A 12,930-nucleotide genomic window follows, 5' to 3' on the forward strand; every position below is an offset into this window, starting at 1 on the left:
GCCGGAGGGAGCCGAGAGGGGGCGTGGTCCCCCTCCAATCTCTCCGCCCACCCTGCCGAAGGCTGCTCCTGATTGGCTTCTCGACCGCAGGGCTCAGGTTACTTTCTCCCGCAGGGCCGAGCGCGGGAGAGAGGACCCGAGAGCTGAGCGGCTGGTTTGGCCCCGGTCGGCTGCCTCCCCACTGCCCCAGAGTCCCCACCCGGCACCGCACCGACACCCTGCGCCAGCCTCCATCCCAGCCAAGGGCCCCCAACACCAGCATGGACTGCTGCACCGTAAGTTAGAGGGTCTGGGGGACGGGCACTCAGCTTGGCCTGGGGGAAGGGGCACCCGAGAAGCCCCTGGAGGGCGAGTGAGGGATGGAAGTGGGTGCAGAAGACCTAGTAGCAATAAGGGTGCCTGCTGAGACGTGGGTGGTGGGTGGTGGAAGGCGCCGGCTGACTTGAAAGCCCTAGGAAGACTGTCCCCCAACTCGTGGGGGCGTCTGGGCGCGCATCCGCCAGGCAGTCTAGGTTGGTCTGGGAGCTCGGCAAGGCTCTGCAACAGGGAAGCTGCAGGTTAGACGAGAAGAGGAACTTCCCCCAGAGAGACGCTGGAAACCGTCGCCTAGCGAAGCTACCGCGACTCCTTTCCCCTGGCTTTCGTCCCCCACCCCATTCCCCATCCCACTGCCGCCGCCGTCGGTGGGCTGACAGGTTGACTCTCGTGACCCTCGCGCCCTGTACAGCGCCGGGTGAGATAGTCAGTTATTATTGGTTAGCTCAGTAGCGATGATGGGTTGCGAAGAGCCTAGTCCATGTGGTTCTGGGGAGGGACTGGCCAGACCTCCAACGCCTTCTAGCCCTGGAGGGGGCTGGGTGAAGTGACCGCGAGAGAGCCCTGCTGGCGAGGGAAGGAAGTGTCTGCAATTTGTCAGCGCCCACACGGAGACCTAATGCCAAAGCGGGCTGCTGTTAAAGTACTCTGGTATGAAAGCGCCTGGTACAGGACCAGGCTGCTGGCACAGTCGTGGAGTGCAGTGATCATGCATGTATACAATTTATTTGTTCATTTATTTGATATTTTTATTTATTTATTTTTAGCCCCTACATATGGAGAAAGCCCTACTCCAAAGTCTTGTATTCTCAGACGTTTGGTCAACCCAGCTAATAATACAAGAGGTTATGACTTTGCCTGCTTAGAAAAGGAAAAAAAGTGAGGTTTGGAAGGAAAGAATAGACCAATTTAGAAGAGGTGAGACTTCCCTATGTCTGGGTACCAAGAGGCAGAAAGAACTTAGGGACAGGTGGTTGTGGCTGTTGTTATGATGTTTAACTCTTATTGATACAAATAATAGTTGTCAATTTGTGAATGCTTACCGTGTACCTAACATTTTATGTTTAATCATCACAACAACCCTGTGAAGTAGATATTTGTCCCATTTTACGGATGTGCAAACTGAGGTTTGGAAAGATTCAATGATTTGCCCAAGGAGGCACTGCTTCTAAGTGTGGAGGTGGGACACTAGCCTTGTCTGACTCCAATAGCTGTAATTTAACCTCTCCTATAAACATTTACTATATTTCCTCATTATAAAGGTAACATGGTCATAACAGAAAAATTTAAAAACTAAAGAAAAGTATAAAAAAGAAACATATCAATCATCTACAGTCCCACCCCCCGGAGAAAGCTCTAATAACATATTTTCTTCCAGGCTTTCTCCTCTGTTTGTTATTCCCCAGGAAGCAGTTTTTGGTTGTGAAAGGAGGAATGGGCTCTTAATGGAGGCTCCTGGGCTCCTCACCCCCAGCAGTATTTTACAAAACAGAGAAAATAAATGGATGGTGGGTTCTGGATACACATGTAAGGGAGGGGAAATAGTGCCAAGATGGTAAGAATGATGGGGAAGGGAAGGTAGGAAGACTGGTCAGTGGAAGGAGGTGAGAGAGCAAAGACTCCAAGAAGCCAGGGAAGGAATGTAAATTGTCTCCCCTGGTACCTGCAGGACTAATTAGAGTAGGATGTCGTGTCCCTGCCTGTAGGCTCTGGTCTGCCCTGGACCATGCTCCTGGGTGCCCACAAGGCCATACTGAGGGATTGGCAGACATGGTTGGAATAAGTGTCCCCTAAAAAAGGGAGAAGCTGCCCACCCAAACAGTACAGAAGAGGCAAATGCACAATTATCCCAGTGGCCCGGCACCCTGGGTCACCTCCTCCAGCACATTCTCTACACAGGAGCCTTCCCCTCTCAGGCCCTGTCCTGGGTCTGCAGGGCTAAAGAACTGAGCAAGAGACAGCACGGTTGTCAGGCTGTGGGGCGAGGGGGGGAGGGGTGGCGTGGCGGCCAAGAAGAGGTAACGGGGCAGAGCGTAGGAGCAGTGCTGGCACTGAGCATCTTCCTACCCAACCCCATCCTGTGGAGGGTCGGGCTCAGGGCCGGGCTCAGGGCCGGGCTCAGTGCTGGGACATGCATAGAAAGCAGAGCACATCGCGGGGTGGGGGCCGGTCCCTCTTCACCTTCCGTTCTGGGGCTCTCCTTGCTGGCCATCCAACCTGGTGTTCGGGCAACATCTAGTCCTGCTTTATTTTCTTCTTTCTCCTTTGTAAGGAGGCTCAAACTGAAATGAGAAGAAGAAAACAGATCTGCTTTTTTTTTTTAAGGGCAAGAGCTGTTGATTCAGAGGTACCAGTTGCCAATTTACATAGTGTGACTTTATATCTGACCTTCGTGAATTCACTTAACATAAAAAGGCAAAGAAACATGTTTTTGGACCCATTTTTTGCTTAGTCTAGTTGACTTGGTCCAGCTGAACTCATAGAAATAATTACCTGCCCTGAGGTAGTGGTTAACAGCACAGGTTTCTGAATCCCATCACTATTTGTCAGCTCTGTGACCTTGGGTAGGTTACAAAATGTCTCTGAGGATGTGTCTTTACCTGTAAAATGGGAATTAAATGAGGTAATGTGTGCAAAGCGCTTAACACAGGGCCCAGCATATAACAAGCAGTAGGCAGGGATCATTCTTAAAGCTTTTAGGATTGGGGAGCTGAAGGAGACTTTATTCATCTAGGCCAAGTTCTAGTTGTGGCTGAAGATATTGAGACCCTCAGAGGTGAAGTGATGGGACCATTTGGGACCAGAAGCCATGGCTCGTGTTTTGCCCACCTCTGTCCCCCTCCCCCTCCCCCTCCTACAAACCCCCCAGTTCATGCAGAGCTCTCAGGCACACACCATCAGATCTTGGCTTTGGAAGGCACTGACCCAGGAACCATGACCCTTCCTGGATTCCTTTTGCTGTCCCTCCATTTCTGTCCCTCCAGCTCCGCCCTGAGAATTCACCTGGAGGGAGAGGGGGCTGATTCCGGGGAGGAGCAGCATGCTGAGAGTGGCTCTGCCTGTTGTTCCATCCTGGATCCAGCTGGGGTGGGTGGTGACCGCAGGTGGGCCTTAGCATGTTTGGGGGAAGGTACCCCTTCCTCCGCTCAACCTCTACAGCTGCTGGCCCAGGAGAGGGGCTCAGGAATGTTTTCTTGATCATTGTCCTCTTTTGAGAAGAAGCGTCCCTATTCTCTGAGACATCCCAAGAAAGGCTTGAGCTCTGAGAAACAAGGATCCGAAAAGGTTTGTTTCTAAGTGGGGAATAAGATGTTGGGGGGGGTGAGCACTAGACCCAGGAAAGACAAAAAGAGTGTGTCAGACCCCTCCACAACCACACCGGCCCTTGATAACTCCTTTTAACCGAAGTTAAATCAATTGCGGACATCTTGAGCACACACTGAAGAACTCTGAAGCCCAGGAAATGAAGACAGCCTTGGGAACCATAATGAGAGGAAGCCATTTGTAAACCTGGGCTTAGGGCATCTGGGATGTAAATCTGTGCCTCCTAGGACAGGACCAGGCTGGGGCAGTGATCACTGAGGCCCCACGCACACCCATCCCAATTCTGTGAACCGGACGGGTGATGGAGCGAGGGGAAAGGAATAGAACTGAATTACTACTACTGCGTGAGACCTCTGCAGAGAAGCAAAGCACAGGGAAAGTAGTGGAAGTCCTCAGGCAAAAAAGAAGCAAATTCCTAGAAGCCAGAGGGTCAGTTCAAAGAAGAAATGCCCTTCTAACTCCACAGTACCCTTCTGCTTCCTACCCCACGTCATCACTGCGACTAAGCAAGAAGCAGGCTGGGGGCGGGGGCGCTGAGGCCCTCTCCGTTCCAGAGCCTCGACTCTGAAATCAGTCCCATCAATTCCCTAACCCTTTCTATTCTCAGCTAAGGCAGGCTGCTGGAGAAACAGAAACCTGGAGCCTGTGGGTGGGTCTTATTATTTTTAGGTTGATCCCTATGAAATTGTTTTTAAATGACCACTTTAGCCTACAAAAACAGCTCTTTCACATCAACTCACTATCATTTAAAGAAATCATAATAGCTACCATTAATCGACCAACTAGATCATGCCAGAAGCTTTCTGCATATCACATTGTTTATCCTTCCCCACAACCCAGAGGTAGATATTATTATCTGATTTCAGATGAAGGAACTGAGTTAGGAAAAGATTAGAAAAATTGCCCAAGACCACTCAGTTAGCAAGTGGTAGAGCTTGGTTCCTTTTCTTGACTGCCTTTGCTTACCTGCAGAGTAGGGGTTAAAAATATACTCTGGACTCTGACATACAAAGGATTGACTCTTTGGTCCACTGATAACTACCTGTATGACCTCAGGTATGGTTTCAACACTCTAATCAGTTTTATCAGGGGTAGACTGGGATAACAATAAAAGGTTCGTCATAGAGTTGTTGCCAAGACTAAATAAAATAACATCTGTAAAACTCCGTGATGCTGAGCCAGGAACAAGGGCAGTGCTTACATGGTAGCTGTTGTCATAATTCTTTTCTTTCTCTTGAGCACATCATGGAAAGGGCTTCCTGCTCCTGCTATTTTCCTTTTGTCCTTTTTTGGAGTGAAGCCTTTTCTCTGTAGCTTCTTCCAGACCATCTCCTCTCTTCTGTGTTTGAGTACATCCTGAGGAGCAGTGCAAAATGGAGAGGCAATGGGAAAACGGTCTCTGGCCTCTAGCCCTGGGTGGAGGGAGGCTGCGTCGCTGAGGGGTAAGCCCCATCTTCACCCTAACTCCAGCTTTGAGCTCTGGTGTGATTTTACTCAGCGGAGGGACTGGCCTGCTGATTCTTCTGAACCCTCTCCCAGGGAATCCTGGACTCAGAAGGGACCCTTCTGAGCTGGAGGCACCCTCTGAGGACAGGGGGAAAGGCAGCCACATCCAGGAGTCCCTGCTGTGGCTTACTGTGCTCCTCCAAACCCACCCTCCGGTCAGCTGGGCAGCTCCCCTAACTCGGCTGCTGGCAAGGGGCCTTCGCTCACTCAGGGCCACCCGGCTCTCCTCTATCCCATCTACCGCGCACGTCTCTTTCCTGAGCTGGGAACACAACTGTGCCCACCTGACCCTGAACCTTCCTTTTTACCTGCCGCTGCCCAGGAGACAGACAGACAGACAGACACACACACACACACACACACACACACACGCCCTGTCTTAGCCCTTCTCTGCACTTCCCACTTCCGCGTCGCCCTCGTCTCAATCCCCTCAATCCCCCAACACTCTCCTCCCACCCCACCCTCGGGGGGCCTCGGCCCGGTCACCCCACAAGGACGCCCCCCCCGCCCCCCAGGAGAGCGCCTGCTCCAAGCCGGACGACGACATTCTAGACATCCCGCTGGACGATCCGGGTGCCAACGCGGCCGCTGCCAAAATCCAGGCGAGTTTCCGGGGCCACATGGCGCGGAAGAAGATAAAGAGCGGAGAGCGCGGCCGGAAGGGCCCGGGCCCCGGGGGTCCTGGCGGAGCTGGGGGCGCCCGGGGAGGCGCGGGCGGCGGCCCCAGCGGAGACTAGGCCAGGTGAGGCGGGCCGCAGGCTCTCCTTCCCGACCCCGGGCCCCCTCCTCCGAAAGAGCAAGGAAGACAGGGTGGATGGCGGGTGGAGAGGGGTGTGGAAGGAGTCAAGGATGGAGACCTAGAAATCTGAGACGTGCGGCGGGTGGGAGGAGGCTGAGGATGCCGCGGGTTGGAGCGCTCACCTGTTTCTCTCTCTCCACCCGGCCTGCTGTCCCGCCCCGGACCGAAGAACTGAGCATTTTCGAAGGTAATGAATACGCCTCCGAAGCAGCGGGGTGGGACCCCTGGGTGGGAGGAAAGGACCAAATCCCCAGCCCTTCCCTCCGCCCGCCCTCACCTCCTCCCAGCCAGGGAAAATGCACCTGCGCCTGCAGGCTTTCTGACACTTGGAGACGCCTGAGACTGCGACGGGGACGCACCTGGACCGACACAGATACCCAGTCACCCGCGTTTGACCAGCCCGGCCGGGGGCCATAAACACCCAGCGTCTCACACGTACCGGCCGCGGGCTCATTTCAGCTCAGTGACTCCGGGTGGGCAGTTCCGGGTGACCGGGGCTCCCTGGTGCTCCCCGCCCTGGTTCCTGGTTCAGGAAGGAGAGGGAAGAGGAAGTACTGGGAGAGGGCAGGTGCTCAGACCTTCTCTCCCCTCAGTTCCCGAAGAGAGCTGGATGCCACGTCCCCGTCGCAGTGACGAGACTTCCCTGCCGTGTTTGTGATCCTCTCCTTCCCACCAACCTGCCAGCTTCAGGAGCCCTCTCTGCGTCCTCAGAGACTCCCTCACCAGGCAGACTCCGTCGAGGACTCACTAAGGCCATGCCCTTTTAGTTAGTTCTCCAGTCTCGTATGGTCCCCGTTCGCCCTTCCTTCGACCCTAACCCCAATCTCCGCGCTCCCAAATCTTCCTTCTTTAGCTTCTCGCCCACCTCTCCCCGCACCCAGCATGCTGCTCTGCCTCCGCAGCCTCGGTGCGCTTCCCTTCGCGCTCTGCGGAGGGCGCCCTAAGCGTTGCCCAAAAACACTCCCAAAAAAAGTCCTTTCGATCTCTGCGCAGCTAAAGGGGGAGCCGTGCCTCTCTGCGCTGTTCACTTCCCAGCTTAGTCCCAGAACTTTGGATAGGGGAGGAGGGTTTTTATGGTGTCGGATACCCCTAGCTGTGATCGGAAGTCCCCATTTCACACCCCAACCCCACACCTGCCTGTAATCTGCCCTCCCCTCTCCCCAGCGCACCCCGAGAGCCGCCTCTCCAGCTCTCTGCTTGTTTCTGCAAAGGCCGAGTGTGGGGGAGGCTCGGTAGGAGGAGTCTTCCGCGGTCCCGCCCCTGCTCCTGCTGGCCCCGCCTCCACGGGCTCCTGGGGCTGTGGCCGGGAGGGTTTTTATCTCCGTGTGTGCATGTGACCGTGCTGGGTTGGAATGTGAACAATAAAGAGGAATGTCCAAGTGTTCAGAGGGTGCCGGGGGGAGGGAGTTTGGGTGCACAAGGCCACCGTTCGAAATTTGAACAATCTCCTTTGACCCAACCAGAAAGTGGAGGTGGAGAGGGGGAAGGGAGGAGAGGAACCCAGGTTAGAACGTACCTTCGGAACCAACCAGACTTCCCGCCTACAGCATCCCCTCTGGGACTTCAAGCCCGCTCCTTCCCTTACCGGTAACACTCTCTGGGCCGCCAAGAGCAATTTGCTATACCGGCAGAAAGAAGGAGACAATATGGTACCCAAAGGCTTTAATTCTTGATATTCCCCCTCAGGGATCGGGAGAGAAATCAGACAAGCATAGGGAGCTTAGACTTGGTGGTCATCACAGTGCTGGCAGACGGGGGCCTCTCCAGGAGCCTATTGTTAGAATCAGCCCTCACAGAAGTTTGCTCAGAAATCCCAGGTGCGGTGGCATCCTCCCTGATAAACATAGGCAATTCTTAATGAAGGCTGGAAGCATCCCTCAGAGCACCATCATCCTGTAACCCAGGGACTTCTAATTTTCACTCTGCGTAGGAATCATGGTGGAACTTTGGTTGAAATGAAGATTTCAGGCCCCATCACCCCAACACACACACATACACCCCCCCCCCCACACACACACAGATTCTGCTTCAGGAGGAATAGGAAGTGGCTTGAATCTGAATGTTTAACAAGCTCCTGGTGACTTCTGTTCGAGTAATCTGAGGACCACACTTGGAGAAATATTGCTCTGATCCCTATTCTGGACCCCATGACTGACAGCTAAAGTTGATGACAGGCGGCTTTTGCCTCTCCTTTCCTTACTGCCCCCCACACAAGAACTAAACTCAGCTGAGTGCTCAGGACAAACAACTCCTGGCCTCCACATCCTGTTGATGTATATAGAAGGCCTTAAATAGTGAAAAGTAAAAATTATTCTAAATGTGAGGAGGTGAGGGCAGCTCATGAACCAAGCCCTCCACCCTGCACACTTTGCTCACACGCTCAACTACACGGGCTGTACTGTCACTCCTACCACAAAAGCCCAGGGCTGAGCAACACCCCGTGCCCTGAAACCCCCCTTAAAGGTGTCAGAGTTTGAGGGCTGAAGTCACCAACTCTTAACCCAAGCCCTTTCTTCCCACTCTGCACCAGCCCTCAGCCCTCCTGCTCACCGTAGGTCACTACCCCCGTATGTCTCCTTGGGTTTCTTCCTCCTGTCTTTCTGGAACCTTATCAGGCAGAACACAGCAACTGACAGGAAGAGCACGCCCAGCAGCACCCCGATCACAGCCCCGGCCACTCGGCCTTTGGAAGGCTCTAGGAGACACAGGATCCTCAGAGCTGCAGACCTTCCTTGGTGCCTCAGATAGCTTCATGCAGACCCCCAACCCAGGTCTGCCAGCCCAGCCTTTGCCCAGCATCCCCTACCAGTCACAGAGAGGGTCAGCTCACAGGATGCGCTGCCCATCTGGTTGGTGGCCACACAGCGGTAGGTGCCCGAGGAAGCCAGGGAGAGATTGGTGAGAATGAGCCGGCCGGACACCTCATCTAGAGGGTGAAGAGGAAGTGTTCTATCACTCATTCAACTCACAGTGAGCTATACTGTGACAAAAGCATATTTCATTTCATCCTTACAGTAATCCTGTCAGGAAGGGACTAACCTCATTCTATTAGTGGGGAAACTGGCTCAGAGAAGGAAAGTAATTGTCCAAGGTGACCTAGAGAGGAAGTGTCAAAACCACTGCAACTTCTGTGCTCTTCCCACACTACACAGCTGCCTTTTCAGGGAAGGGGGAGACAGTACACACCTGAAGGGCTCAGAAACCACAGTGGAATCGGGGTGGGGTGTCTACTGGCTGATGTCAGGTTCTTGGTTGGGGGAAAAGGGCTTGATTGCTGGAAACTGTGCCCTCTGGGTGGCTCTAAGCTGACCCAGATGCTCTTCTAAGCTGCTTACCTTCCCTTTAGAAGGAAGAGCACACATTGGGAGGTGATCTGGGGGTCTCTCCGGATTGATAAAGGGGCTTGCTGGGGCTGGGAGGAGAACCAGGGCACTGGAGCCAGCATGAGGAGGCTGAGAAGCCAAGGCTCTTAGACAGTCACATGGTTCCTTGAAGAAACTGGCTAAATGATTCAAGCCAGTCCATGCTACTCTGCCTCGGCTTCCTCTCTAGGAAGTTTGGAAATGATTCATGACCCTCAAGAAATCTAAAAGGAATCCCGACCCCCAAAATAGGCAAGTGGGAATCATAGAATGCCCCTGCCTTCCACTCTCTTCCAGGATATCAGAAGTACGTTTAGCCTGAGTAATGCTCCAGGGACCATGCAGCCACAGACTGTACAGGAAGACAGGAGGGAACAACAACGGGAGCCAAGGAAGAAGCAGGGGAAAGGTATAGCAGTGTGTCTCATACCTACAAGTTTGGAACTCGTACTGTGGGCGTGTGGAGTTTAGAGGTCAGATTTGCCCAGGTTCTGAGTCCCTTCTTCCTTGATGGCGTGAGCTCTTACCTTGCACCATGCTGTTGGGAGGTGGTGTAGGAGAAGATCCAAGGCGGATCCAGTTGTACACTGGCCTGGGGGCTCCCTCGGAAGAGCTGCATCTCAATGCAGCAGAGCCCCCCACGGAGGTTTGACCACTCTGACTGCACGAGGGGCTACTGGGGGGCACTGCAAAAATCACAGGAAGTACCTTAGCCATCTTCTAACCCCACCCCTATGAAGTGCTAGGTTTCCTGCTTCGATACCTCCTACCACGTAGCGGTCCACCTCTATTCACATACCACTGCATCCCAGGGAAATGATTTCCACTACTGGAAATTCTGATTGTTAGAAAATTCTTCTTCATGTTGAACCAAAATCTGTGTTAGTATAATATCCCAGTTGGTCCCAATACCTGCCCTCTGGGCCCACAAAGAGAGATGAAAAAAATCTCTCCTCCCTGGGACAGCCCTTCAGATATTTGAATGCAGCTGTCATATACCACCTCCTAAGTCTTCTCTTTCCCATCTAAGCATCTCCAGCCCCTTTAATAGTTTCTTCTGTTTGCTCATCTCCAAGCAGGCTCTAGTTTGGGGTGAGATGGGTGCTCTGAAACACAGTCAGTGCTTAGTGATATGGGCCCTTTCTCCTTTAATGGGCCCTCCCCCTCTCTGCTACTGACCTAGAGAGGGACAGAAACCTAGCTACAAATGGGAGGTTCCCCCAAAGGTGGAGCTGTCGGGGGCATGACTCAGATCCCTATCTGTGGGAAGGGCTTTCTCTCAACCCTCACTAGCGACTGAGGGAGGAGGCATTCTTTGTGGAGGGTGGAGCCGGGGTAGGATTGGAGGACGTTGGGAAGGGGGCATTTTCCTTCGGGGGTCCCCAGTGCCGTTGTGCCCTTGGGCTGGAAATCAGGATAGGGGAGGATTTAGCAGGGCCAGTGCAATCTTTCAGGTTATGTGGGTGGCTGGTGGGTCCCCAGCCTGCCTCACCCAGCACAGTAAGGTTGATTAACCCCAACCCATTGGTGTAGAAATCTGGCGGGTTGTTAACATGGCAGAGGTAGGTTCCAGTGTCCAAGGGGCGGACATCGGTCAGTTTCAGGGTGGCCACTCCTCCTGTGGGGGGGTTCTGAAGCAGGCTGGCCCTCTCTGCCTTAGAACCAGTTGGATACAGCTGGCCATTGGTGAAGTACAGGATCTGGGGAGAAGCAGAAGACACATATGTGCTTTTTGCCACGTGGCGTCAACTCTGTAGTCCTTCTTCAACGCGGGTGTTAGAAGCCCCTCCCTTATGGCAGCCAGGGAAGCTGATACTCTGTAGCCAGAACCAGGAAGGTCTATCTGTCGCCAAATACCGTCCCTTCCCAGGTGCTGAATGAACTAGAGTCATTGCTTTCCGCTAAGCATGCTCTCAATCTGGGGGGAGGGGAAGCAAATATTCCCGGAGGGGGCAGCATTTTTATCCTGTTTTTAATCACAACAGCTTAGCCTTGGTGGGTTTATGAACTGACACTGGAGCGGCACTAACGTTCGGGGGTTGCATGGAGGAACTCTGGGGGAGGCGGCTGGATACACAGGGCTGTATGTGTGAAATAGCCTCACGGAGACTGCGTTCCCAGGAAGATCTAGAAAGATCTTTTTCATCCAAGCATAGTGATCCACAAATGCACCCTCTCCGACCCCCTCGCCCTCATCGCTGGGTGGATCCCCTGTTCCTGCCTCTCCTGGCCAAGCCCGCCAAAGGCAGGAGGGCCCCCCATTCCGCGCGGGTGCCCTTAGCTCACGGGTTGGGACGAGGAGACGGGCCTCCCAGGCTGCACGAAGCTCCACTCCAGGGCGAAGTTGTCTCCCACCGATGTGCTGTAGCTGCACGTCAGCTCGGCGGTCTTGCCCACCGGCGCGCTCAGGGGCTCGGTGGGCACCTTCACCTCCACGGCCAGCCCGGGGGCTGGAGTGGCCGAGAGGCCGGCGGGAGAAGCGCTCAGATGACGCGGCCGGGGTGCCCTTCTTCCCCTGGGGCTCAACTCCCTCCGCTCCATCCCTCCCTTCCTGAAACCTGAGGTTTCCCGGAGGGAGGAGCCCACACACCACCAGCTCTTTGGATGAAAGGACCTGAAAGGGCCAAGACTGGGCCCGGTCTGAGGGTGTGCTTGTCGGGGAAAGGAAAACAGAAGTTGGGTGGTGGTTACACCCTCCCGAGAGGCCCAGCTTGTCTGCTGGCCCAGCGGCCTCCACTGTCCTCCACCCTCCCAGCAGCCTTCGATGTCTTCTCCCCGGCCTCTGCCCCCGCCCCCCGACCAGCGCCGTCCGCTGGCCCCCTCCTCACCACTCAAGCAGACCCAGCCCAGCAGGGCCCCGCAGAGGAAGGGCCCCTGGAGCCAGGCCATGGCCGCGTCCTGCCGGCTCTTGGTCCGTCTGGGTGTCTGGCTCTGGGAGAAGGTAGCAAGTGCCCACAGGGCAGCCTCCTGGTGCCCGGCCCCAGCGGGACTGGCTATCTCAGAGCAAACAAGGGGAGAGGCCTGGCCGTCAGGTAAGGAAGTGCTCCTCCCTCCTCCAGGCCCCAGTACAGGAATCATTCGAGCCCTACTCCCTTCTTTTGTCCCCTTCCCCCCAATTCCTGAAGCAGTCAGGCCCTGGGGAAAGGGCTGGGCCTGGGGTGGGCACCTCAGGGCAGGAGAGGGATCAGAACTGGTGCTCTGTAGGGAAAGAGTGACCCAGGAGGAAGAGGGAGGCATTCTGATAACCTGGGAGCTGGCGAATGACGCCACCACTTTGGGGTCTCACACTGTGAGCTCGAGCCCCAGGCCAAGGCCCTACAACCCCCTTCAGAGTCTTGTTCCTTCTGAGCCCCTCAGCCCCTCTTCCAGTTACTCCTCTGAGATCCCTTCTTTGGCACCTTTATCCCCACTTGCTGAGGCAGGAGTCTCCATGGAAACTACAAGCCCTCCCCCCTCCCAGAGCCACCCCATTTCACGGGCAGAGAAACTGAGGTCTGGAGGAGCCCCTACCCTTGGTAGGAAAAGGTGTGGCAGGACGGGTGGACACAGCGCCACCACATCCTGTGCCTGGCTCCTCCCCAGTACGACGGGGGTCACTGCTGGATGGGCAAGAAGACGGGTAAG

The 12,930-nt window shown here is 54.7% G+C and overlaps 2 protein-coding genes across 2 annotated transcripts; one reads left to right on the plus strand and one right to left on the minus strand.

The window, feature by feature from the left end:
- Positions 1-141: 141 nt before the first annotated feature.
- On the plus strand, positions 142-7,305 carry NRGN (neurogranin). The gene is made up of 4 exons (XM_060104811.1): positions 142-275; positions 5,661-5,887; positions 6,114-6,131; positions 6,538-7,305. Exons 1-2 carry the CDS (start codon positions 261-263, stop codon positions 5,880-5,882), a joined length of 237 nt encoding a protein of 78 aa, XP_059960794.1. The 5' UTR covers positions 142-260; the 3' UTR covers positions 5,883-5,887; positions 6,114-6,131; positions 6,538-7,305.
- Positions 7,306-7,645: 340 nt separating this feature from the next.
- Positions 7,646-12,543, minus strand: VSIG2 (V-set and immunoglobulin domain containing 2). The gene is made up of 7 exons (XM_060105327.1): positions 12,135-12,543; positions 11,593-11,756; positions 10,799-11,006; positions 9,834-9,992; positions 8,751-8,870; positions 8,495-8,639; positions 7,646-7,778 (listed from the first exon to the last, which is right to left on the minus strand). The coding sequence occupies exons 1-7, from the start codon at positions 12,541-12,543 to the stop codon at positions 7,646-7,648; spliced, it is 1,338 nt and encodes a 445-aa protein (XP_059961310.1).
- Positions 12,544-12,930: the final 387 nt, after the last annotated feature.

This window comes from Mesoplodon densirostris, chromosome 7 (assembly GCF_025265405.1).
Source record: "Mesoplodon densirostris isolate mMesDen1 chromosome 7, mMesDen1 primary haplotype, whole genome shotgun sequence".
NCBI lineage: Eukaryota > Metazoa > Chordata > Mammalia > Artiodactyla > Ziphiidae > Mesoplodon > Mesoplodon densirostris.